Here is a 24,968-nt window from a genome sequence, read left to right as displayed (position 1 = left end):
GCTGGAGGCTTCTGGGATTCCTCCAGGGCTGGGGGGCTGCCAGCCGGGTGGGACCATGAGACAGGCAGCCAAGAGAGCTGCGGATATTGGCAGAAGAGTGTTCAAGTGATGGACCAGGGAACCTCAGCTGGGGAGGGAAGGAAATGAAGATAGAGGGGGCAGCAGGGAGGAAGCAAGGCTCGGCATCCTGCTGAGTACGGAACCCGTGTCCTGCAAGGGACTGAGATTGGGCTGGAGGGCCTGAGGGCTGTCGGTAGACAGGGGGTGCCTGACTCAGCAATTTAAGGGGTGCAGCAGTTCCAGGTGGTGACCTGGCCGTGAGCAGCCATCGGTGGGGGGGTGGCTGAAATGGAGAGTGGAGGAATGGAGGGGCTGGTCACTGGAGATGACGAGGTCATGGAAGGAGCATACACAGGCTCGGAAGGGCTGACACGTGGCTGCTGAGCTCTTCCTGAGTGACAGTAGGAGTGAGGTGGCCAGACAGACGGAGCCACTATCAAGACGAATGGACAAGGCGGGGGAAGTGGCGGATTCGGACCGCCTGCCACAGGATAGTGCTTGGCTGCTTTAAGCACACTTGGTGCTTGCAGCCAACCTCCAGCAAAGAGCTGGCGGCTGTGCAGCCCCAGCCGCGCTCAGAACCCTCTCCGGTTTCAAACCCTGGCAGGCTGAGACTGAGCCTCTGAGGGCACCAAGACAGGCCAGGTGCTAGCTACACAGGCAGGTGGGCAAGCAGACAGTGGGATGGATGACCTCTGACCACTGGCATGCAGTCCAGCCTCTGCTGGCAAGGCTAGAACATTCACCAGGAAGCTGAAGGAGCCTTGTGCAAACAAGTTGCAGGTGAAGGCCGGGCACTGACAATAAACACACTGCTTCCTGGTATGTCCTCAGCTCCAGCCTTGAGGCAGTGGACACACAGGCCCAGGCTAGGGATCAAATGACCGATGGGGTGCAAAGAGTAGCCCCCAACGTGGCAGCACATGATACACCCCCATCTCTCACCCTCTGCCCCAGTAGGACCATGTCAGCAGTGTGAGTACAGGCCCAGCCAGGCCAGCAGGGAGGCCTCCAAGAAAGGAGGTCTGTAGCCAGGAAAGGGCCTGCTTCCCGGTCTCAGCAGGTTCTCTTAGACCTTTGGGTGTCCCCCTTGTGCCTGAGGATGGAGCCCTTCTGGCTGCAGCTCCTATGATCTTGAGCAAGTGGCTGTTCTCTGCTGGGGGTGAGAATCAGGCCAGGCAGCAGGCATCTACACTGTCCCTGCAGGGACAAGTGGGGTGGCTGTGCCAGGTTCCAAGGAGGAGGGTGGGGGCAGTGTAATCAGGGAACGATCAAAGCTACTCAGTACCCAGAGTGCACCTAGAAACGCTTCCCCATAGCACGCACTCACGCTCTGCCACTCCTAGAAGCCAGTCCCCTATCACGTCTCTGCTCACGACATGTGTGGGGTAGCCACCTGGCTAGGGGCCATCTCTTTGTCCACTAGGCCCTGGCTCTTGGCTCCTGGATTGCCCCTGCAGAGGGCTCCTCTCTAGCTCCCTGTTTCCACAGGCACAATGGCAAATAGAAGCTGCCCTGTCCAGATAGCCACTCCTGCCTGTGGGCTTCAGGGTCCTTTCCTCTGCTCCACTTCTTCAGAACTGAGCAGAAGCAGGGCTGTGCCAAAGGGTCAGGCAATGGGAAGATGTGTAGCCAAGGGACTTAAGTATGGGGATCTGCCCGTCTGGGCTTGTGGGGGCTTATGCCAGAGTTGGGAAAAAGCAGTCAGGCAGTTGGTTTCCCCCTACCCCATCTCCCTGAGATCCAGGGCCATGGTCTGAACAGACAAGAATGAGTTTCAGGCCAGACAGGGCCAGCAGGCCCAAATGGCCCAAGTACCGGGCTCCTCAGAGCCCTGCCCATCCCCGGGCCCTTCACCCAGGCATGGGGGTGCAGGCCTGACAAGTGTTCAGTGTGGGCGCTGTACAGTGAGTGAAGAAAAAGGCTCCCATCTTCCCTGGTCTCTCCACCCCAATCTCTGTAACATCATGGGCGCCAATGAGGGGTTTCATCCAGCACCCCAGTGTGGGGACTCCTGCCTGCCGATCAGGTCTCTGACCATTAGTGAAGGTGCTGGTGTCCCCATTTTATGGATGGGGGCCTGGTGGTCCAGGGCTGTTGAATGACCAGCTCTGTCACCCAGGCTAGGAGGACTCTGAAGGCAGTGCTCAGTGCACAGAGGCACAAAGGCAGCTGGCCTGAGCCCACGCTGGTCCAGCTCCTGCTGGCATGGGAGGAGAAGGCACTACAGGGCACACTCACGTAATGAAGTCCAGGAAGCTGGCGAGGGGCTCATAGGCATGGTTCCTCATGTGGCGGAATTCCACCACCATCTTCTCCTTGAGTCGGTCATCGATAACTGACACTGTGAGCGGAGATGCCTCATTGGCTAGGAAGTTGCCGTAGTCAGTACTCTGCAGATGCAGCTTCAGGTCTGAAATCCAAGAATGGGGGTGAGGGCTGGCCTCTCCAAGCTTCCCAAATCCCAAACCACACTGTGACTCTAGGCCCCAGCCTCTCCCCTGCAGTTGTGTCTGGCTACAGCCCTGGCCTCCTGCCCCTGCCTCTACCTCCCTGTTGTTGGCTCAGGGCCTACTCCAGGGCAGCCAGGCCAAGGTCCTGGAGATGCCCCAGACCCCTGGGCCATGAGCGAGCCCTAGCTCCAAGGTCCAAGCACAAGCAGAACAACAAGTAGGACTGAGAAACACCAGCCATGGCCCCAAGGTACCATCCACAACCCAGAGCCTTTGAGGACCTTCTGCATGCCAGACTCCAGGACAGCCCTAACCTAGAACAGAAGATCTGGGCCCTTACTCTTGGAAACACCAAAAGCTATGGGAGTCCAGAGTGAAGAGGACACCAACACAGGGCAGAGAGGATGAGAAAGGCATGCCAGGCTGGGGCACAGCAAAGGGTAAGGACAAGAAAGGAACAGCCTACAGGATGGTGTGAGTGCAAAGTGGCAGGATAGAGAATGAGTCGTGAAAGGGGGATGAGGAAGGAAGGAAACAGCTTCCTCTAGGAGTGGCAGGAGGAAGGCAGGCCAACCCTAAGGGTTCTCTTCTGAAATCTTAGGGATGGGGGAAGGGAAAAGGGAGGACAGAGCAGAGGGGTCCTGGGAAGGCAGGGCAGGTCAGACCCAGTGGGATCAAGGAACAGCCTTGCAGTCTCCCAGCTTTTACCCTTGCCAATCCGTTCCCCAGTCTATTCTCTATACAGCAGCCGAAGTGAGCTTTTTCAAACCCAAGCCAGACCATGTCACTCATCCACCTCAAAGCCTCTAATGCTCCTCGTTGACTCAGAACGAGTCACAGTACTCTCGAGGCCCCGTGTGGTTGCTCCACCTCGCCATCACTGCCTTACCTTTCTGACTTCCAGTCTACCACCCTCCCCCTCGCTCGCTCACTGCCCCAGCCACACTGGCCTCCCTGCTGCTCCCCTAATGACTGAGCATGTGCTCACCTCAGCCTCTGCCCTGCTCCCTTGCCTGGAAAGCCATGGCCATCTCCACCCCTCCCTTCAGGTCTCCCTTCCAATATCCCCTCTTTAGAGGCCTCGCCTGCAGCCCCATCACTCTGCCCCCTCAACTGTGTCATTTTTCTTTGTAGCACTTAGCCCACCTGCCCAGGATATGCAGGCAGGGACTCGGGGTCACTGAGGTATTCTAGAGTCTAGAACAGAGGATGTTCTGGTGTGTTTTCATGCTTAGTAAATAACTACAAAATGAATGAAAGAATGGGGGGAGGACTGGTGAAAACAGCAGGAAGGTTTACTCCAGGAGTGTGAGATGGCACATACTGCAGTAGTGACGGCAGTACCGAGGACAGTGACTGAGAAGAGACCCATGTGTGAGTGTGTGTGTGTGTGTGTGTGTGTAAATGTGTATGTGGGTGTAGCCCCCAAAAGCCAAGGCTGGCTTCTGCTGCCCAGATACTCCATTCTTCTCTGTCCCCTGGGGAGGCTGCCCAGGGGATGACAAGAGGGGTCACACTTGTGGTCATTCCCACAAGCCCTCCTCACCAAGGCCTCCTCATGTGTCCTTGGAGTCCAAAGGGCCATTCTCTCCTGGGCTGCTCAGAGGGGAGGAAGGGTGGGGCATACAACTTCTCTACAGGCTTCAGGGACCCCTGTGATGTCTCTCCTCCTGTACTCCATCAAGAGAAGAATGGGGAAGCAGATGTGCTAAAGAAGAGTTGGAAGAAAGTATGTGGGAGGGAGAAGAGAGGGGTATGCAAGCCATTAGAGCGGCCCCCACCTTCTACCTCATCTCTGGGTGGTGAGTGGCAGGTAGCACTCATGTCCTCTGTAGCTCCTGGGCACGCATGGAGTAGACTTCACCCTCTTAGGCCAGCAGGAGGAACCCGCCGCCTCCACCATCACTCCCAAAAGGGAGATGGAATAAGAGGGCAAGACAGGGCAGGGAGAAGCCACCAGCCCCCTTGTTCCTCCCCACAGACACCTTTTTGCCCAGGAGGTGTGCACACTCTCTGGTGTCCTCACCCCACGCTGTCTACAATCAGCCCATGCCGAAGTCCTGGGCCCTATTCCTTCTCACCTTCGCCTGCCACAGCCTGGCTAAGCCCCAGCTACTCCTGGATGAAAGAAGCCTGGCACCAGCCCAGCAGGTGCTCAAATCCCCTCTGGGTGAAGCTGCTAGTGGACCACAGCTGGGAGCCAGGGCCAGAACACAGCGCTTTGGGTCAGACCATGTGGTGCAACAGCTGCCAGCCCAAACAGGTCCGTTCATTCATCCAGCCATGGCGGCCAGCCCGAGCCCCTTGCAGGCCACAGGGACATCTTCCAGCTCACAGCTGTACCCGGAGACCAGGCTAGTTTTCAGGGAGAGCCTCAGGTCAAAACCCAGTCCTCTTGGTAGGGTCCCTCTCCAGGACAGTGAGTCCAGCCTCCTGAATCCTCCTCTCCAAAGCATTTAGGCACCAGGCCTCCCCCAGGCCTCCCCGCACACCTGCCGCCACTGCCCTTCTGAGCCCCGGGCACATGCTGCTGGAGGCTTTCCCTAGCGGGTGAGCACGTGCTGTCACCTCCCACTCTGTCTCCTCACAAGCTCTCCAGCAGAGTGAAACTTCCTCTGGCCTAGCCTCTGCCTCTGTTCCACATGGCTGGTCTCCTTGGGACGGCTGGCTCCACAACCTCCCCAATGCCAAATGCCCTTTCCAGCTCCCAGTGAGTCTCCAGCCAACACCTAGCACTAGTCAGGTGTGAATCATAACCCCAACAGGAGAGGGGCAGCCAAGCCTCACTCCAACTGGAAATGCTTGGAGCCCGCTATCTCCTCAGCCTCAGGCCAAGAGCAGCCCTTGTGCGGGACCCTCACAGGCATGTCCATTTCAATACTTGGGAATGAGAAAGCAGAGGGAGCAGGGAAATTATCCTGAGCCCCGCAGTCAGGGCGTAGAGGGATGGGGATGTGGATCAGGCCTGGTGGACTCTGTCTGTGCCCAACTCTGATCTCCTCTCTTCCCACCCACCCTGCAACTCCTTGACCACATTCTTCACAGCCCTTGGCCCTCAGCCCTCGGCAGGCCTTTCAGATACAGACTCAGCTGCCCAGACAGCTTGAGCACCTCTCTTTAGTCCCAGAAGAGTGGGTGGGTGGCAGAGAGGTGAGAGAGGCGAATAGTAGGCTCCCTTCCTGACCTCAGAGGCAGCATGGACACTGCCCACCTAACAGAGACCCTGGACAGTCACAACTCAGGACAAGGCCCTCTGGCATCAACTGTGGCATCAGCCATTCCTAGAGAATCTGCGATTGTGTGCATGTGCATGGGAGGCTGAGCTGAGGTGGGCTCCTCTGCACACACCACCCCCCGCCGGCCTTACAGCAAACCCTCCGGTCCTTGGCTGCTGCGTTCTGCTGACACTGTATCTGGGGCAGCCATAGCTCTGAGTGCCGCTGGAACACCAGCAGCTGGGTGGTTTCTGCTGGCATTTGCTGGATCAGAGCAAGCTTGGGAGACTCTACAGAGAATCCGACCCAAGGCCTGAGGAGTCTTCCTAACCAGGAAACTCATTTTTAAAAGACCCCAGGGATGATGTCAAAGGGTCGTTCCAGAACACTTTCCCTGGCCAAGCCCCATGTCTCCCTGTGACCCAGGGAGAGTGGACAACCTGCCAGCCAAGGAGGCGATTTGGAGGGAGGCAGACTAGCTGATCCTTCAGTTTGCCCACGAGGGGACCACACAGGGCTTCTGAAACGGCTCTGCTCCTGCTGGAGAAATCTGGCGCCCAGGCCCAGTGGCTGGCAGCCCTGTCGTCCTCAGCTCTAAACCCTCTAGACACTCCTCAGGCTGGGACAGGGCCGGTAGGACTCTCCCTCCCCCGCCCCCAGCTTCCTGCTCTCTGAGGGATGTGGAGGAGGGATGTGACTGGAGGCGGGGTCTGAGTGAGGAGGAAAGGCCTGGAACTTGTTGAGAGCTTCGTGGGAGACCTGGCCACCCAGCCCTGGCCCAGCCCCCCAGGGTTAGCCAAGGACAGCAGGGGCTCTGGGAAGGCAGAGGCCAGTTCTGTTTTGTGCCCTGGGCTCAACAGCCTGACAACCTCGGCGACAGCCTGAGAGCCCCAAACGTGCCCCCGCCGAAGCAGGCGCAGTGTTCTGGTTAGCACAGACTCGGGGGACTGCTCTGCTCTGCCCACAAGCCCAGCTGTCTACCCTAAACCCTCCCATCCGTGGCCCGGCACCAGGAACGTCTGGCCAGTTTAGGCTCTCTTACAGCAGAGACTTCCTCAGAGGCAGATTTCTTGTGTTCAAGATGCTGCCGCTATCAGAAAGTTCTCTCCGCAGTCTGACCTAACCCCTCCTCAGAGGAAGAGGACTGGGACAGGGCCGGGCAGGAACCCCCTCTCCAGTCCAGCGTGGGCTTGACCACCAGTTTCCCAGTGTCTCCTTGGGGCTTACTCCCCAGCATCCCTACCCCACCCAGGACCCTTCCATACCTCCTCTGCTTTCCAGCATCAGCAAGAGCCACTAGGCCAGGGCCTTATCCCCAAGGTTTTGGTGACTCTCCCCTAAACTTCATCTCCTGGCACTGCCAGGCCTCCTCACCGCCATGGTCCCCTTTAGCTGGCTTCCAACCCCACATCTTGGCCCTGTGCCCCACTGTCACCAGAGTGAATTCCTCCAACTCCCACGTGCCTTTGTCACCTTCACGTAGTCGCTCCTGTGGCCCTGGAGCTAGAGCGCTGCCTCCTCCCCAGAGCCTATGAGGCCCTGTGCACTCAGCACTGGCCTTGGTCCTCAACTCTCTGGTCTACCAGCACTATTCTCAGGCGGAAGCAACTCTCCTGCCATCTCTGCCCCAAGCAAGGGCTCCAGGGAGTCTATGGATCATTCTGAAGAAAAGCCTTGTGCAGAAAACAGAGCTGCTTCCTCAGGCTCAGATGGAGGGGCTGGGTTGGGAGGACACGAACCCAGCCTGGAAAGTGCGAGTCCTGGCCTCCCTCCTCCACAGTGCAGCACTGTCCACCTGTGGACATCAGAGACCATCGCCCCAGTTCCAGCAGGGTCCAGCTGAGCTCTCTGAAGGTGGCTGAGCCAGGCTGCAACCCAATATCCACTTAGCCTGATTATTCCTTCCAGGGCTCATCAGGCCATACCAGACTCAAGCTGGCCCCATAGCGTTCACCTTACCCCCGACCCCTGCCTACCCCTCATATCCCAGGTCTGCTGGGCCAGAACCCCTCAGCAGCAGGGCTCTAGCCCCAGTTGGCAACCCTAGTAACTACCACAGTCACGCTAGTAGGGGGGCATGGGGAACCCCTCACCTGACCAGTGCTCTCTGCAAGACAAAGTGTGGGCTTGACTGCCAGCCCCAGCCAGACTTTGAGAGGTGACAGATGGGTAGCTCTGTCCTCTCCTTCCTGAAACCTTTCCAGATCCTGACAGTCCCAAAGGTGTGATCTTTCAGTCCCTCCAGGGATCCCAGGGGCAGGCGCAAATGGCTTCTCCAATCCCGCAGCCCCCAGTTTCTGCAACCCCTCCCTGAGGACCCCCAGAAGCAGGAAGGGAGGGTCCTAGCTCATGCCAGGGGGTGTTACTACACTGCCCCAGCAGGCATAGAGGCAGCGCCTGGCACAGCATGGTAGTTGGGGCGGCCCCCTGCTGCAGACTCACCCATGGCCTCATGGCCCACAGAGGGGCTCTGCTGGCCAGCTGGCCACGGCACAGTGTGCGAGGACAGCGTGTTCCCAGACTTCACTTCTGCTTTTCCAGAGGTCACTCAACGACGCTATCCTGGGGAGCTCAGGGGTTTTCAGGAATTACGGCCCACAGAGTGAAACCAGATGTGAGAACACGCTCTCTAGAGCATAGTGTGCCCACCCTGCCACTTCCAGCAAGGGTGACAGGCCTCGGTGCCTGTTTGATCACTCCCCTGGACCCAGGTGAGGCGTCTTCTTTGAAGGGGCTGGGCCTGGGCTCCATCTCCCAGTGCTCATCGGCCCCAGAGACTTTCCAGTGCCATGACTTGCAGGGGCTCAGAGGGGTAAAACTCAGACAGATGGACAGACAGCCAGGCTGGTGGCCCATTTGGAGCTGGAGCCCCCTCCTCGGTGAATGTGCTGTGCCTGAGCCTTCTTCCCAGGCTCTGTGGGTGAGACCTTCGTATTAGGTCCAAAACAGATGTGCACATAGGCTGGCTAGCTCTGTAGGGTCAGAGCATCACATCTGGAACTCCCAGTGTGGGAGTCACAGCACGAACACCATTAACCCCGGGTTTACCTGGGGCCTGCAGCACAGACTGAACATCCTCATTAGCTCTCAGGCCTCTGCCAGGGCCTATCACAGGCTCCCCGCAAACCTAATGCAATACCAGCTAAATAAACAACCTCGAGTTCCAACTCGTCCTACCAGATGCCAGCTCTTCCTCCCTGCCCCCACGCGATGCCTGCCATTCTCCATCCAGAGCCTCAGCACTTCCCCTCAAACGGGGTATCTGTGGCCCTTCGCCCTCGGCCAGTGCAAGCCCACTCATCACCTCTTAGCTGGTCCATGCCACAGCCTGGGCCCTGTCTGCAGACTCATGTTGCCAGATCACTGGTTTCGGGATATCACTCCTCAGGTGGCTGAGCAGGGAAGTAGAGAGAACTTCGGCTCTGGGGCCACAGGGACCCTGGTCACTCAAATCCTGGTCCACAGATTGGTCCTGAGCAGCTTGTGGAATCTCTCTGGAACCAGGCTCCTGTCTCCTGGTGAGAGGCCCAGCAGTGCCAGCCTCCCAGGGTGCCTGCCGTGGGACTTGAACAGAGACAGTGGTACACACAGAGAGTGAGCACAGCACACCACAAGCCATCTCTCCTGCCAGAGATCACCCACAGCTGCCCAACTAGCACCCTCAGTGCCGTTGGGTGTGTCTGCTCTCAACTCCAGGCTGTTGCTCAAGATGCCCTACCCAGTCCTCCACAGAATGGCCCTCCTGCCCCTGCTCTGTCCTGACCCTTCCCCTGGGCTCTGGCTTGTCCTCCTCCCTGCCGGAGAGGTTGCTGGGGCCCTTGTGCAGTGTGGCGAAGACCACCACCCACCACACTCACTGCCCTGAGCTGCACGGCAGCTTGGGGGTAGGCACGAGGTGGTGTAGCCAAGGGCAGCTCTTGTTCCATGGGAAGCCCCGGGGCTGTCGGGCCAGCAGTCTCGGGAAGAACCTGGAGTCTACTGCTGGCACAGCCACACACAAGTTACTGGGTTTCAGCTGGCGCGAGGCAGAGCTCCTGCAGGGAAGGGACAGCAAGTTCTCCTTCCTCGGCCCCTGGACCAGCATTTTGTTTCACGCTGGAGGCCTTTCAGTGAGGTGAGGCATTCTCAAAAGAGGGATGAGGCTGATCCACAGATGTGGTATAATGCACTGCTTTTGTGTCGCTGTTCTTGCCATGGTCTTATAACTTCCACCCAGGTGACTGGGCAGGACTGTGCAGATAGGGTAACTGAGGCCCACCAAAGGGATTGGTAAGTTTTGCCATCCTGCTGGGTTTGAAATGAGCCACCCCAGGGGCAGAAGAAAGAAGAGCCCACTATCACCAAGAAAGGAGAGACTGGCAGCAGACACTCAGCAGCAGGAGATGGTGCGGTGGGCTTCCCGGCCCATAGAGAGAGAAAGCTGAGTGCCTCTGGGCAGAGGCCAAGGGCCAGGGAGAGGTATGCCCACGAGCATGGATGGGAAGAGGCTGTCTTGATGGAAAAACTGTATCCTTAAGTGTTCTTGAGCCTGAATTGTAACCTGTGACTTCTCTAATAAACCCCATAATAATGAGTATGATCTGTGAGTTGAATTATTGAACCCAGGAGAGAAGTACAGAATGCTGTGGGAGGGATGGTTGGTGTCAGAATTGGTAAAGATGGCAGAGAGAGGAGGCAAAGCTGACCTCTGCCTTATAGGAATCAGCCTTGGGCTGCTGATCTTGATTCTCCCTCCCCCTTGTGAAGTTAGAGGAGGTGAGACACTGCCCCTATGCCATTTTTACAACAGAGGTGGCCCAACTGACCCCAGGGGCCAGTAGCACCGCCCAACATCAACATCAGACACAGGGATCAAATGGGAGGGTCACCCCCCATGTCCAGGAGGCAGGAAGATGTCTGCCCCGGGTTCACCACCCCTCTCCCAATCCGAGACAGGTGGCAGGTGGCGGCAGAGCCATATTTAATTACCCCCATGCTCTCAGGAACACCTCGTCCCTGCGGCTAGGAGAATAAAAGCATCTCTCACATCCCATGAGGAAGTCAACCCATCAGACAGTCAGGAGGGTGCCAGGTAGGCGACGGTCTGTGTGCCAAAGGGAGGGGCAGAACTGGTTACTGCTGCACACAGGGCAAGTTCCAAGAAGCTCTCCTCTGACTGAGCAGAGATCCACCTGGACAGCCCCTCAGCAGGTCATCCCCACCCAGGCCCTAAGGCTCCATGGGACTGGCATGTCTCAGGAGAGATGGGGCTTAGAGGGCAGCTTCCCTGTGTTCTTCAGCTACAGCCTTGTCTGAGAATCAGGCAACCCAGCCTCGCCCTGGGCAGCAGGGGCCACACCCTCTATCCTGCTGCCCTGTACTTTGACCTTGAGCAAGCTCTTTCTTCTCTAGGCCTCTAGACCCTGCAAAATGGAGCAGAGTCAGGGTATGTTTACCTGAGTGAGAGTGAGAGAGAAATAAAGTGGTCCGGTCTAGCAAGGCGCCAGGCAACCCAGGGAAGGCCAGCTGTGGCAGTGAACTGTGGTCAGAAGCTAGCCCGTGCCCAGGTATGGCTCCTGGGTCCACAGGCCCACACTGCCTGTGCAATCTTGTCTACCTTTGATGCTGGGCTCCTGGTCTACAAATATAAACCTCTGGAGGAAGAACACTAAAGAAAGCTGGGGCTGGCTCAGGTGGGGACAGAGGGCAGCTCTAGAGCTCCCCAGAAGTTGCTGTTCTCAGTGAGCTTAAGCCAGGTCAGGCTGGATCCTGGCTGGAGCATCCCACCAGCTCCATGGTGCCTAGAACCAGCCCAAAGGAGGGAAGTAGGGCCAAAGCTATGGAAATACTCATTCTGCTTAGACTTAGGCCCTGTGGATGGGCTCATGGGATCAGACCTCACTAGGGTTGTGAAGCCATGCGGCCGTTAGCATGAAGCCCCATTCTCTGCAGCTCATGGAAAATAGACGGAGCAGCCAGGAGCACAGTTGATCCATCCCACACTCATGCACTGCAGAGCCATGAGGCTTTGGCCAGGCAGGAGCAGTAACCATCCTGGTTGGTCTTGTATAGCACCCTTCTTCAGAGCTCCACGTTTCAGGCCCCCTTCCCCACTCAAGGGGCCTGGCAGGACACACGCTGGGGATGCGGTAACAAGCCAGACTGAGCACAGTCAGTGCCATGGACCTGTACCAGGCCGTCAGAGGGACGTCATTACGTGCTCTGGGAGCCTCAGGGAAGAACACGAAAAACCAAACCCATTTCTGTCAAGTTGATTCCAACTCACAGCAACCCTACAGGACAGAGTAGAGCTGCCCCATAGGGTTTCCAAGGCTATGACCTTTACGGGAGCAGACTGCCACATCTTTCTTCCATGGAGCAGTTGGTGGGTTCAAACCGTTGACCATTCAGTTAGCAGCTGAGCACTTAACAACTGTGCCACCAGAGCTCCTTTCATAGCAGAAGCTAGACCCAAATGATGGAAGTCATGGGGGGGTGGGGGAGTATGGAGCCTGGACCAGCCCTGAAGGATAACACACCAGGACCCTCTTGTCCCCCAGGTCTGCCACATGGTACCTAGCTTGGAGCTAAAAGGTTGCGGGGGGGGGGGGCGGATACGGTGAGCTGCAAACATGACCTGTACCCTTAGAGCCCTGCATGCTGGGTCATGGGCTGCAGCTCACCATATACCGCATTCCTAACCCTTTAAGCTCCAAGCTGGATGCCATGTAGCAGGCCTGGGGCAACAGTGAGGGCCCCAGAAGAAGGGCCTCTTTCACCTGGCCATGCCTTCCTGAATTGGGGGCTGGGAATACAGAGGCATAGTTTGGGCATTCTTGAGTAAACAAATGAAGGGAAGAATCAATGAATGCAGAACGATTTGACAGAAAGAGTCAAGAGGGCATCAGGAGGCCATAAGCAAACCCCTGGGCCGACCTGGGACCTGATTTCCCACATACAGTAAGAGCGCTGATCAGTTTATCTCCAGGGGCCTGCCCAACTGAGACACTATTCTCCCTGATCAGGCCCAGATCGCATGGACTCCCTGCAACCCCAACCCAGAGGCCTGGATGCTCATGGAAGTCCAGAGGAGAGTGGCAGAACTGATGGCAGGTGCAGGGGAGGACCTGGGGCTGTGAAGAATCCAAGCAGCTATGAGAGCAGGGGAAAGGGGGGGTAGGACAGGCTGAGCTACAGCAGCAAGGACACCACAGATGACTCCTTGGAGGGAAAGCCCTGTCTGCCAACCAAACACAAAGCCTCAGCTAAGGTCAAGGCCTGAAACCATGGCCTGAGTGTCCAAGAGGGACAAGGTCTGGGCAAGTGCTGGGGGCCAGGCCAATGCTGGCCTGAAAGCAGTACCCAGCACCCAGCCAGGGCTTCTCCTCCATACACCCTGTTCTCCTGCCACAAGCTGGCCTGCCCATCCTTGGGCGCACTCCCATGTACACGGGGGCAGCCCCACCCAGCCCCTGGAGCTCAACTCCATAGTTCTTGGGAGGAGCTGCAGGTGCAGGAAGCAGACGGCAGAGCAGGCTCCAGACTGGCTGTCAGCAGCCCTGTCCAGGCTATGCAATAGCAGCCTAGTATACCAAATGGCCCTTTAGGGTCTTGGTTTTCCTGCCTCTAAAAGAGTACAAAGGCCAACATTCCGGAACAGGACAGATTAAAAAAAAAAAAAAAATCAGCCAAGTGGTAGGTGTTGGATGAGGCAGAGGCCAGGGAGGCCAATGGGAAGGTCCCCCAAGTTGGGGTTCAGGGTGGAGGAGGAGAGTGATCAACCACCTGATACAACCCCATTCCCAGCATGACCGTGTGCATGTACAGTGCTTACATGGAATTCTGGGTGTCTGGTCTGGGCCTCTCCCAGTGTCACCTGGCACACACCTGTACATGTTTCCCCCAAAGTGCCCAAGGAGGTTGGGAGGAGTCTACCCTGGGGATGATTTTCTCTCTTCCAGAGGGACCAGGATGGCAGGGCAAGAGTGGGGCCACCTGGGAATGGGCGGTGCTTCCAGGTGCCTAGAAGTGTCATCCTGACCCCTAGGCAGCTTCAAGCTTCTACCTGAAGCCCCCAAGAAGCTTGGGTTCACAGCTAGCACACTGTGTCACAGCTGAGCTCTGACTCAGAGCTGCCCAGTGGAAGTAAATGAGGACAGCTTGGTGGTCAAGACTGGAGTGGCCTACACTGGGCACCAGGGCAGAGGTTATCAGGGAATGTCCCCTAGACTTTCCCTTCCTAACCTAGGAAGCTGGGGCACCAGAAAGTGGGGCAGAAAGAAAACAGACAGGAGACCCTAATCTGAGAATGCCAACTGAGACTTGGGTTGGGAAGTAGGGCCCAGGGCAGAGCCCCAAGGGCCAGTGGCCATGGGCAGGTGCTGCGCAGTGCAGCAGAGGCGAGGCAGCATTTGGCAGACTCTCTGGTCCAGCCACTTCCCCTTCCCCAGGCTCTCTGGCAGCCGGGTGGTCCTGGCTCGCCCCCTTGTGGCCAAAGGGAGGATGGGAGCCCAGCCCTGGTGGGAAGAGGGAGCCCCACCTAATTTAATCACTGCCTCAGACTCATGATATACATCTCCCCCAGCCATCAGTCCCTGGGGTAATGGGGCTCCAGGCACCCGCAGTCATACAGGAACGCGTCACAAAGCACAGGAAACAGGCCTGAGGTGGACGCAAGCCTGGGAAAGCCAAAGCAGAGACAAGGGAGGCCTGGGTCCAGTCATGAGGACTGTTCTGCATCAGTGAAGGCAAAGCCTCCTGCAGGGCCAGGCTGAAGAGGGTGCGGAGGGAAGCTTGGGCATCCTCAGCCACACCCTCCAAATCTCCAAAGCCCCTCATTCAGCTCTCAATAGCTCTGTAACCTCCCCCTGCTCTACTGCCTAGTGCTGTGTCTACTAAAATCAAGTGCTTAATAACCCAGAAACTGGACAATCTGTGATATGGTGCATCTCTCTAGAATAGGAGTCCCAGCTTTTCCACCTGGTACCCCAGAGCCTAGCACCCTGCATACCAAGAAAGAGATGTCATCCATCTAATCACACAGAGCATCACTCTGACTGGGCACTGTGCTATTTAATCCCTAACCATCTGCAAGCTGGTGATTTGTCTCATTTTATAGCTTGAGGTGTTAAGCCACATGCCCAGAGTTACACAGCCGGCCCAGAAGGGAGCCGTGGTTGGCCTGATGCCTGGCCCCCGCACAGAACTCAAAAAAGGTCCTGACAACCCAGAAAAGTTCCAAGGTCCTGGTCCTGAGCAGACTCAGGTGACTTACAAGAGAGATCATCACCAAACAACATGATCAATGTATTTAATGTCACTGAACTGTACATGTGAAGATTGTTGAAATCGCAAACGTTTTGTTACCTACATAGCCCTGGTGGCACAATGCTTAAGCACTTGGCTGCTAACCATAAGGTTGGTGGTTCAAATTCACCAGCTGCTCCGTGGGAGAAAGGACCTGGTGATCTGCTCCCGAAAGGATTTCAGCCTATGAAACTATATGGGGCAGTTCTACTCTGTCCTATAGGGTTGCTACGAGTAGCAATTGACTTGACAGCACACAACAACCACGTATTTACCATAGTAAAAAAAGAGAGAGACCATCACCTCACAACCTTGTCCCTGTTCATTCTTGATGCAGACCCTTCTAACAAGCCAGACAGAGTGTGTTTGGCTTCTAAGTCCAAAGCACAAGAAGAGCTACCACTGAGAAAAAGGGCCTGGAGTACTACAGCAAGCACCCTGAGTGCAGCAGGAAGGGCAAGCAGGTGGCCTGGGAGGCAGTCAGGGACAGAATTATTGGAGGCAGACCTGGGTCTTCAGGTCTATCTCATTTCAAGTTTAGCAGCCCTAACACAGGACAGGCTCTGTTATGCGCAGTGTGTGCCACTTAAGAAAGCAGAGAAGTGAGACTAACACGTGCTAGAAAAGTTCTAAGCAAAATGCTTAAAGTAAGGTGTTGGAGGCTTTCTCTACCATACAGAAAACCTTATTCTTCAAGGGTCTTGGATGGCTAACATTTGGCTACATTGAGACCACCTCAAAAGTCCTTAGGCATCAGTTCAGGTACTGGCTCTACCTCAGAAACCACACCTAAGAAATCACTGAGTAAATCCAAGAGAAAGTGTATGTTATCACTTACCAGAGCAAGTTCTGACACGGCCTCCAGGGGCAGGGCTTGTTAAACAGGGGTTATCAGTGCCTGTGCGGACTATTACTGACTTGACCATAAACAGCTTCTCAGATAAAATTAGGCCAAAGTATACACCAGTGTAAGACGTAATTAGTGAAGGAAAGGCAGGAAATGCAGGGGGAGAGCAGGGGTATGACGGAAAGAGAGAAAAATGAGCAGGTGTGAGGAGGGGTAGGTATGTTGTACCTCGGCAGGGGCCCTGGGGTTCTGGCCTGGGTGACAAGAGTCGAGCCTTGCCCTGGGTCCTAGAAGAGTCACTAAACCACTCCCTGGGCTCCAAGCCTTCAGATACAAAGAGAAGGGGCTGGATGGGGCTCCCTGAGATTTGGACCAGCCCTACAATGCTGTGAACCAAAATCTGGAAGAAATGCCCCCTCTCCCAACCTCTCTAATCCTCTCCCCTGAGGTTGCCACTCTGGACAACTGGAAGTCTATGCTCCAACACACTTTTCCACGTGCATATCATCTGGTATTCTACTAAAATGGGATCATATTATATATAATTCGTTGCAACTTTTCACCTAAACCAAAAAACACCAGTTGCTGTTGAGTCAATTCCCACTCATGGCAACCCCATGTGTGTCGGAGTAGAAATGTTCTCCATAGGGTTTTCAATGGCTGATTTTTCAGAAGTAATTGCCAGGCCTTTCTTCCGAAGCACCTCTGGGGTGGACTTGAACCTCAACCTTTGGGTTAGGGGCCATATACGTTAACTGTTTGCATCACCCAGAGACTCATTTTTACCTCCCAATATATGTTTAAATCAGTCTCTATGATACTTCATGCTTCTGAGCACTTGCATAGTTTACCTTTGTAAGGACAGACCATGGTTTATTTAACCATACTCCTATCAGTGGATGTTCTGCTGTTTCCAATAGTTTGCTGTTACCAGCGAGGCTAGCATGAACACCTCCATATATGCTATCCTGCGCTAACTGATGGGATACTATCCTATAAGTGGGCTGCAGGGTCACAGAGCATATATGCATGCTTTATTTTGACAAGGTGGTGAAAAAGCTTGTCTTCCAAAGGGTCTACCAAGTCACCCTTCTCCCAACTTTATTTCTGGAATAAAAAAATTATTATACTTAGTTAAAAAGAAAACAAAAACCCCAAAACTACTATGCCCCAGAGACAGGGCATGGAGGCAGTGGTGCAGCAGGGCTCTGGAGGGAGATCCCTGGCTGTTACTTGTCTGTTCCGCTTGCCAAATTAGGCTCCATGCCAGGTGTCCTTGTTAGGTCATGCTTGTATCCACTTGGCCCTGCCATTACGGCTGCTCTCCAGCCTCCTGGCAGGACCTCACAGCAGGACCAAGCTTCCAAGGCAGGCTTGTCCTGGCTGCAAGCCAACTGATGTCCGGGTGTGGGCCCTCACTGCTGCCAGCCAGCGTACTGATGACTTCCAGATTGGTATCTTTAGTGCTACTTCCCTTGAGCTCCAGACCCACATGGCCACCTGCCTGCTAAACTCTTCCGTCCAACACTCAGACTGGCACATTTGAGACAGACTACCTCCACATCCACTAACCATTCCCTGCTCCAAACCTTCTTCTCTGGAGATCCCATCTTAGAAAGCTCTAGCACCCACCCAGTCATTCATGAATGACAGAGCCTGAGAACCATTTGGCTCTAACCCCTCACTCCCCCACCTAGTATAAATGCACCCATTCCTGCTGATTTCATCCCCTTAATTGGTCTCTGACCCAGTCCTTCGTCTTCCCCCTTCCACTGCTGCCCTGCTTTAGCCCACGTGTTCCCTCGCCCAGAGAGCTGGAATAGCTGCCAGCCACTGTCCCGCTCCCAGCCTGGCTCCTCCAGAATCCATCCTCCAGAGCCTCTAAGCAAGTTTCTAATTGCATCATGCCACCAGCTCCACCCTCTCCATAATTTCCCCCTTCTTCATCAACAGAGGGATCAAGTCCAAGCTGGCTGATGGCAGCAAGAAGCCTAACTTCCTTCCTGCCTATCCTTACCCTTATCCCCCTGCTGGGGGCCTCATCCTCTTGGACAGCAGCAGCAAGCTAGAGGAGAGCAATTAAGATAGCAGGCCGCCACAGTCACCACTAAGGAGCCATGCCGGCTCATGAAAATCTCCAGAGATTGGATGTCGGGGGTCTCGTCATGAAGGTATGTCACTGCCCAGGACAGCTGGGACACATGTTCATTCCCTTCCTTCCATAGAGCAGACACTCCCCAAGTTATTGCTTTCTGCACACCCTTCTCCCAGTGCCCCTGAGCTCCTCTCTCTTGCTTGTGGTCACTGGGTTGTCAGGCCTGTGTCATCTCTCTCTTTGGATCAAATCTGACTCTAAGGAATTTTGGAATGAGCTAAGCTAGTCTTGCTGCCCAAAGCCATGGTCATCTAATTTCACCAATTCAATATAGTTTCCTTTGACAAAACGGAACATGCAAAACATTTCCAGGTAAGACTACAGACAGGAACTCTTTGACCACAAGACATTCCCACACATTGGCCTAACCTAAGACTCCTTTAAAATAAACAAAAAACTATACCTGGTCCCCGCTGAGCTGCGTGAACTCCCAAGGCACCCAAGGCCCTATGAACCAGTCCGATGCACCTCTCCAGGCTCTGCCCTGCAACTCCCTGCTCTAGCACTTCCCAGCCTCGCAGCCCCTGTGAGACTCTGCTAATGCTAGTCCTTCTCCCTAGGGTGCTCTCCTTACCTCCTTGGCCTTTCTTTTGGTAAGTTTTATTGAGATATAATTCATAATACCATGTAATTCACCCATTTAAAGTATATACTTCTATACCTGTTGGCGTTGAGTTGATTCTGACTCATAGCGACCCTATAGTACAGAGAACTGCTCCATAGGATTTCAAAGGCTATAATCTTTATGCGGAGCCCTGGTGATACAGTGGTTAAGACCTCAGCTGCTAACCAAAAGGTCGGCAGTTGGAATCTAGCAGCTGTTCCCTGGAAATCCTGTGGGGTAGTTCTACTCTGTCCTATAGGGTCTCTATGAGTTGGAATTGGCTCGACGATAATGGGTTTGGTTTTTTTGGTTTAATCTTTATGGAAGCAGACTGCCACATTTTTCTCCTGTGGAATGGCTGGTGGGTTCAAACTGCAGACTTTTCAGTTTGTAGCCGAGCACTTAACAACTGCTCCACCAGGGCTCCTTTCTGTCTCCATAGACTTGTCTACTCTTGACATCTCATACAAGCTGAATCGTAAATATGTGGTCTTTTGATGGCTTCTTTCACTTAGCATATTTTCAAGGTCTATGTTGTAGCATGTATCAGTACTACACTCCTTTTTATGGCTGAATGGTATTTCATTGTATGAAATACACATTTTATTTTATTTTCAATTTGAAAGCAGTTACAGGCAAGGCCAGCAGACCCCACCCTGCCCCCTAGCGAGGAAAGGAGGGGCACCGGAAGCCTCCCACTTATTCTACACCTCTCCTGTCTCTTCACCGTGCCAGACTAGAGTCAAGCTCAACAGGGTCTTCTTTCCCCGTTGATTCCGCCAAGCTCGTTCCCTTGGCTGTAGTTTCTCTGCATAGCAGGTAGGGACAGTGGGAATCTTGTTCGTCCATTCATGCGCGTCACTAATTAAATGATGAGGCATTTGGCTACCTTAAGAGTCATAGTTACTCCCGCCGTTTACCAGTGCTTCACTGAATTCCTTCACTGGGCAGAAATCACATTGCGTCAACACCCACCACAGGCCTTCACGTACCTATTTTATTTGTCTAGTCATTAGGAGCCCCGGTGGCGCAGTTAAAGCGTACAGCTGTGAACTGGTAGGTCAGCAGTTTGAACCCACCAGCCGCTCCACAGGAGAAAGATGTGGCAGTCTGCTTCCATAAAGGTTTACAGCCTTAGAAACCCTACGGGCCGTTCTATTCTGTCCTATAGGGTCACTATGAGTCAGAATCAACTTTATGGCAGTGAGTTTGTTTTGGTTTCAGTGGTCAGTTGATAGACATGTGGATTGTTTCTACTTTTTGGCTATTATGAGGCCTGGTTAATGCTTACTCAGCCTCAGGACTCGGTTCAGATGCCCTCTCCTCCAGGATGGCTCCCTTAGGTGACATCAAGTGCCTCTGACTTTCAAAAGTACTCTGTGCCTACTCTACATTCAATGCTGTTTTGATGTCCACTGGTCTCCCCATTAGATTAGGCCTGCGTGATGTGTTTTCATTACCCACTAGAGATCACCATGGTGCCTGCCTCCTGGGGTGACAGGAGGGAATGACTACAGTCGGAGTAGCTGGCTCCTCTTACTGCTCACTAGGGGCCAGCGCTTTACACTTCACAAACATCACAAACATCTTGGAGAGACCCTATCATTATCCCCATTTTACAGCTGAGGAGAAGCGACTTGCCCAAGGCCACAAAGCCAGTTAAGTAGCTGAGCTAGAATTAGTCCATTAATGCCGTCCGCTCTGACTATCTATACACTGTCTCTGCCCATCCTCTCTGGCTTCCAGTCCCATCCTCCCCTGCTCTCATCAAGGTCACCAATGACCTCTGAATGGCGAAACCAAACGGAAGGCTGTCTGACTTTATTTCAATCTCTTGGCCACGTTTGGCAGTTACCACCCCTTTCTTTTTCAGGCTCTCTGCTGGGGCTACTCTCACATCTCAGGGGTATCTTCGGCCTTTTTGGCAGGACTGTCTTCATCCCACTCCCTTAATTAAGCCTTTCCTGGGAGGAAGGGTCCCATCCTTGGGCCTCTACTCTTCTCAATCTATGCTCTTTCTTGGAGACCTTGGCCACACCTCTGCCCTGATTTCCAAAGCTGTCTCCCCAGCTCAGGCCTCAGACCTGAGCACCAAAAATAGCCTCCACATCACCACTCAGATGGCTCAATCCCATTTATCAGCCTTTTCCCAACCTGTTCCTTCTCCTACATGCCACCATCATTCGACTCTGACACCTATACAAGTGCCTAAACCAGAGACAGGACATAAGCCTTGATTCTTCATTCTTCCTCAGCCTCCTCATCCAACCCTGATGTCTTATCAATTCCTTTTCTACAATTTTCCACAATGTCCCCTGCCAATGACTGAGGACAGGTGGCCACCATCTCTGGCCTGGTTTAGTGCAAGAACCTGCCAACTGTTTTTCCCACTTCCAGTGTGGCCTCTGTCTCCAATCTACTTTTCAAACTGCAGGTACTTTCTAAAGTATAGGCCCAATCATTTTATCCTCTCCCTCTTGTCCTCAGGACAAAGTCTAAAACCTTGCCTATGGCTTTTTTCCCCCTTGCCTGTGGCTTTTGCAATTCTTCAGGAGATGATCTCTGCTTAACTCTCCAGCCACACTCCTACCACACCACAATGACTTGCCACTCCCAGAAGCCACCATCAACATTTCTACCTGCTGTTTCATGTGACTGGTGATTGGCCAAGCCCAGTCTGGAGTCTCTCACTCTTTTCTTGCCATATGAGACTGTCTCTTGTGAAATAATGTTGAAATGCAGAAGGAGATGTTGTTACGACCAGTTCAAAAAGAAGTGTATCAGGACAGAGAGGGATTAAAGTGTTTTGGAAGACAGCCAGCACGTCACACATGAGAGCTCTTCAACTATCTCCCCTGAGAGTCTTAACTCACTGGCTGAGAAAAAGAATCCTCAGGACTCCCTAGTCACATAGAAATTGAGATCTCAGGGCTCCTTCTCTTGAATATTAATTAGATTTCTTTACAATTTACAACAGGGAGATGTCCTGACTGACCCAACAATTAGGAAGAGCCCCCACCTCGAATTAGGAAACTGGCATTCTGTTACCCATCAGCTGAGGTGCAGTTACATTATCCAGCAAGCCTTTGCTTTTCTGTATTTTCCAAGTTTCTGAGTAAGAGGAGGGCTAAACTATCCACAGAAAAATCTCAGAAACAATGATCAACTCTTACTGATCAAACAATGATCAATAAGAATCCCTAGGACTCAGATGATGGTCTCTAAATATCATTTCCCAGTTAAAAAAACCAGCTCTCCCAGAAGAAATGGTCACTCCAGGTCTGGATCAGGAAATGTATACAATGAAACTGGAACATATTGTCATCCCAGATAGTAAGAAAGCTCTCAAAGGCTAATGGCTGTGTCAAAAAGACTGAGCAGTCAGCTGAATAAGTTCTCACTGGTTAAGGGGCAATCTGATCACCAATAATGTTAATAACTGCAACAGATAAAGCATAACAAATAAATTAAAATCCATTGGTGCATTTTGATACTAAATAGACAAACAAAAACAAACCTCATTAGTCATCTTTGGAGGATGTTGGAAAACCAACTCATTATTTAGAAAGCTGGAAAAAATGGGAAAGAATCAAGCACCTATCCTGCCTCTCCTATCCTATGGGGCAGTTCTACTCTGTCACATGGGGTCACTATGAGTCAGAATTGACTCGAGGGCACCTAACAACAACTATGGAAGAAGGTGCTCTGTACCATCACTTATCTCAGGGTAACCAAGTAGTTGATTACTGAACGTTTCAAGACATAGAAGTATTCAAGGTAGCCACTGCAGAAGGAAAGATACGATGAGAATATCATCATTTTCCAACACCTAATGAAATAATGATTGTAGGCATAACAACGATTGTTGAGGATGGCGCAGGATCAGGCAGTGTTTTGTTTTGTTGTACACAGGGTTGCTATGAGTCAAAACCGACTCGATGGCACCTAACAACAAAAACAACAAGGCAATAAATGTCAATGATTCCTTAGTGTCTGAAAAAGAAAAAACAATCAAATATTACATGCCTCCCAAAGGAAGTACACAGATCATCTAGGAAGTATTCTTAAAAAAAAAAAAAAAAAAAAATCAAACCAGAATTTAATAAAGCCTCCAGATCTAATCACCAATTTACAGGAGAAACAAGAGACAGAGAAACATGTAAAACTATATGATGCAGGTGCAATCAGTAAAACTGAAAAAGAGGGAAAATCTATAGGTCAAGTGATTCAGCTTCTTCAAGAAACAGATTAAAAGGAAAAGAGGAGAGACAGAGACAGAAAGAAACTATATTAAAAGACTGGAGAAATTATCACCAACTGATATGTATGGATCATATTTGGATCCTGATTGAAACAATGAAATTATATTTAAAAATTTGAGACAATTAGAGAAACTGAAATGGATATTTGATAATCTTAAGGAATTACTAATAAAATTCCGCCCCCCTCCCCCCTGGAGGAGTAATGGTATTGTGAGGAGCCCTGGTGGTGCAGTGGTTAGGCAGTCCAGTTGCTGACCTAAAGGTCAGTGGTTCAAAGCCACTCCGAGGAAGAAAGATGTGGTAGTCTGATTCCATAAAGAATACATTCTTGGAGTGCTGACAAAAACATCAAATACTGGGGAAAACTGAGAAAGTTAACACCCTTGAAAATTTCAATGCCCCAACCAAAAAAAAAAAATCACAAGACAAACAAAGAACAGAGATACAATGGCCTATCCAAATGAACATGACAAAGGGAGTGAAAGCACATCTAGGGATGACCAAATAATGAAAAAAATGGAAGAACATAATATAACAACATTAAACACAACTAAAGAACTAAGGGAAAACATAAACAAAGCTAAAAAAAAAAGACTGCAGCCTTGGAAACCCTATGGGACAGTTCTACTCTGTCCTACAGGGTGTCTATGAGTCAGAATCAACTCGATGGCAATGGGTTTGTTTTTTGTTTTTTTTAATGGTATTGTGGTAATTATATAAAAAAAAAAGTCATGATCTTTTTGAGATACTGAAATATTTGCAGCTGAAATGCTACGCTGTCTGGAATTTACTTGAAAATAATTTGGGAGTGGGGGGATGAGTGGAGCTATTATTGAACCAAGACTGATAATTGTTATATCAACAAGAGTTGATAATTGTAGGAGTTAGGTGATTAGTACTTATGAGTTCATTACACTATTCCTTCTAATTTGCATATGTTTGACGACGTCCATAACAAACAGTTTTAAAAAGAAAAGGGGATGGGGAAATTCTGGAGGATGGAGGGTCTCACTCACACTGAATTCCCAGCATCTATTTAGGCAGATTAATGACAATGTTATAGGCTGAATCCAAAGTAAAAGCTGAGAGTTCAGATTCAGAACTGTGGCAACGCCTGAAATACCTGCCTGGCTCTCGTATGAGGTCCAGGGGCCAGCACACAGCAGACCTTCAGGAAGTGTTTCCTGAATGAGCAAATGAATATCACAGTAGCAGTACATATGCCCCTCATAATCTGAAATACACTGACTTAGTCACATCCAACAACCCCAAATTTGGCAGGTGGCCTCAAGGAGCCCTGGTGACACAACAATTAAGCGCTCAGCTGCTAACGAAAAAGTTGGTTCAAACCTACCCAACAGCTCCGTGAGAGAAAGACCTGGCAATCTGCTCTTGTAAAGATTACAACCTAGAAAACCCTATGGGGCAGTTCTACTCTTCACATGGGGTCACTGCAGAATTGACTCGACGGCACCTAACAACAACTATGGAAGAAGGTGCTCTGTACCATCACTTATCTCTGTCCCCACACCCAGCGCTAACGGGTTTCCTCTACTGCATTCAGCCTGACTTTTTTTTTTTTAGGGTGACTTTTTATTTATTTATTTATTTAATTTTTTTTTAAAAATTGTACTTCAGGTGAAGGCCTACAGAACAAATAGCTTCTCATGAAATAGTAGTACACATATTGTTTTATGACATTGGTTAACAACCCCACAACATGTTAACCCTCTCCCTTCTAGACCTTTTTTGGTGAAAATATACATAGCCAAAGATATACCAATTCAAAATTTCTACACGCACAGTTCAGTGACATCGACTACGCTCTTCCAATTGTGCTGCTATTCTCACTTTAGATGAAGGCTTACAGAACAAAATAGTTTCTCATTTAACAGTTCATACACGTGTTGCCCTATGACAATGGTTAACAACCTCATAACACATCAACACTATCCTTACTCAACCTTGGGTTCCCTATCACCAGCTTTCCTGTTCCCTTCTGCCTTCTGGCCCTTGTACCTGGACTGCTGTGCCTCATTAGTCCCACTTGGTTTTATGGGGCTGTCCACTCCCCGGCTGAACGGTGA

General features: G+C 52.2%; 1 protein-coding gene across 2 annotated transcripts in view; it reads right to left on the bottom strand.

The window, feature by feature from the left end:
- The window catches only part of ATP6V0D1 (ATPase H+ transporting V0 subunit d1), a 42,919-nt gene that overhangs the window by 12,777 nt on the left and 5,174 nt on the right, over window positions 1-24,968 (bottom strand). The window contains exons 1-2 of one of the 2 annotated variants that reach the window (XM_023726826.1): window positions 9,033-9,968; window positions 2,302-2,473 (exon numbers count right to left, since the gene is read on the bottom strand). In XM_023726826.1, the coding sequence (XP_023582594.1) occupies window positions 2,302-2,473; window positions 9,033-9,048 (188 nt within the window). In that variant the 5' untranslated portion in view covers window positions 9,049-9,968. Of the gene's footprint in view, window positions 1-2,301; window positions 2,474-9,032; window positions 9,969-24,968 lie in introns of those variants that run through there. The other variant, XM_004371490.2, reaches the window with a different exon arrangement.

This window comes from Trichechus manatus, unplaced genomic scaffold (assembly GCF_000243295.1).
Source record: "Trichechus manatus latirostris isolate Lorelei unplaced genomic scaffold, TriManLat1.0 scaffold00014, whole genome shotgun sequence".
Taxonomy (NCBI): Eukaryota; Metazoa; Chordata; class Mammalia; order Sirenia; family Trichechidae; genus Trichechus; species Trichechus manatus.
Note: the sequence above shows the minus strand (reverse complement) of the source record. Positions and strands in the feature narration are given on the sequence as shown.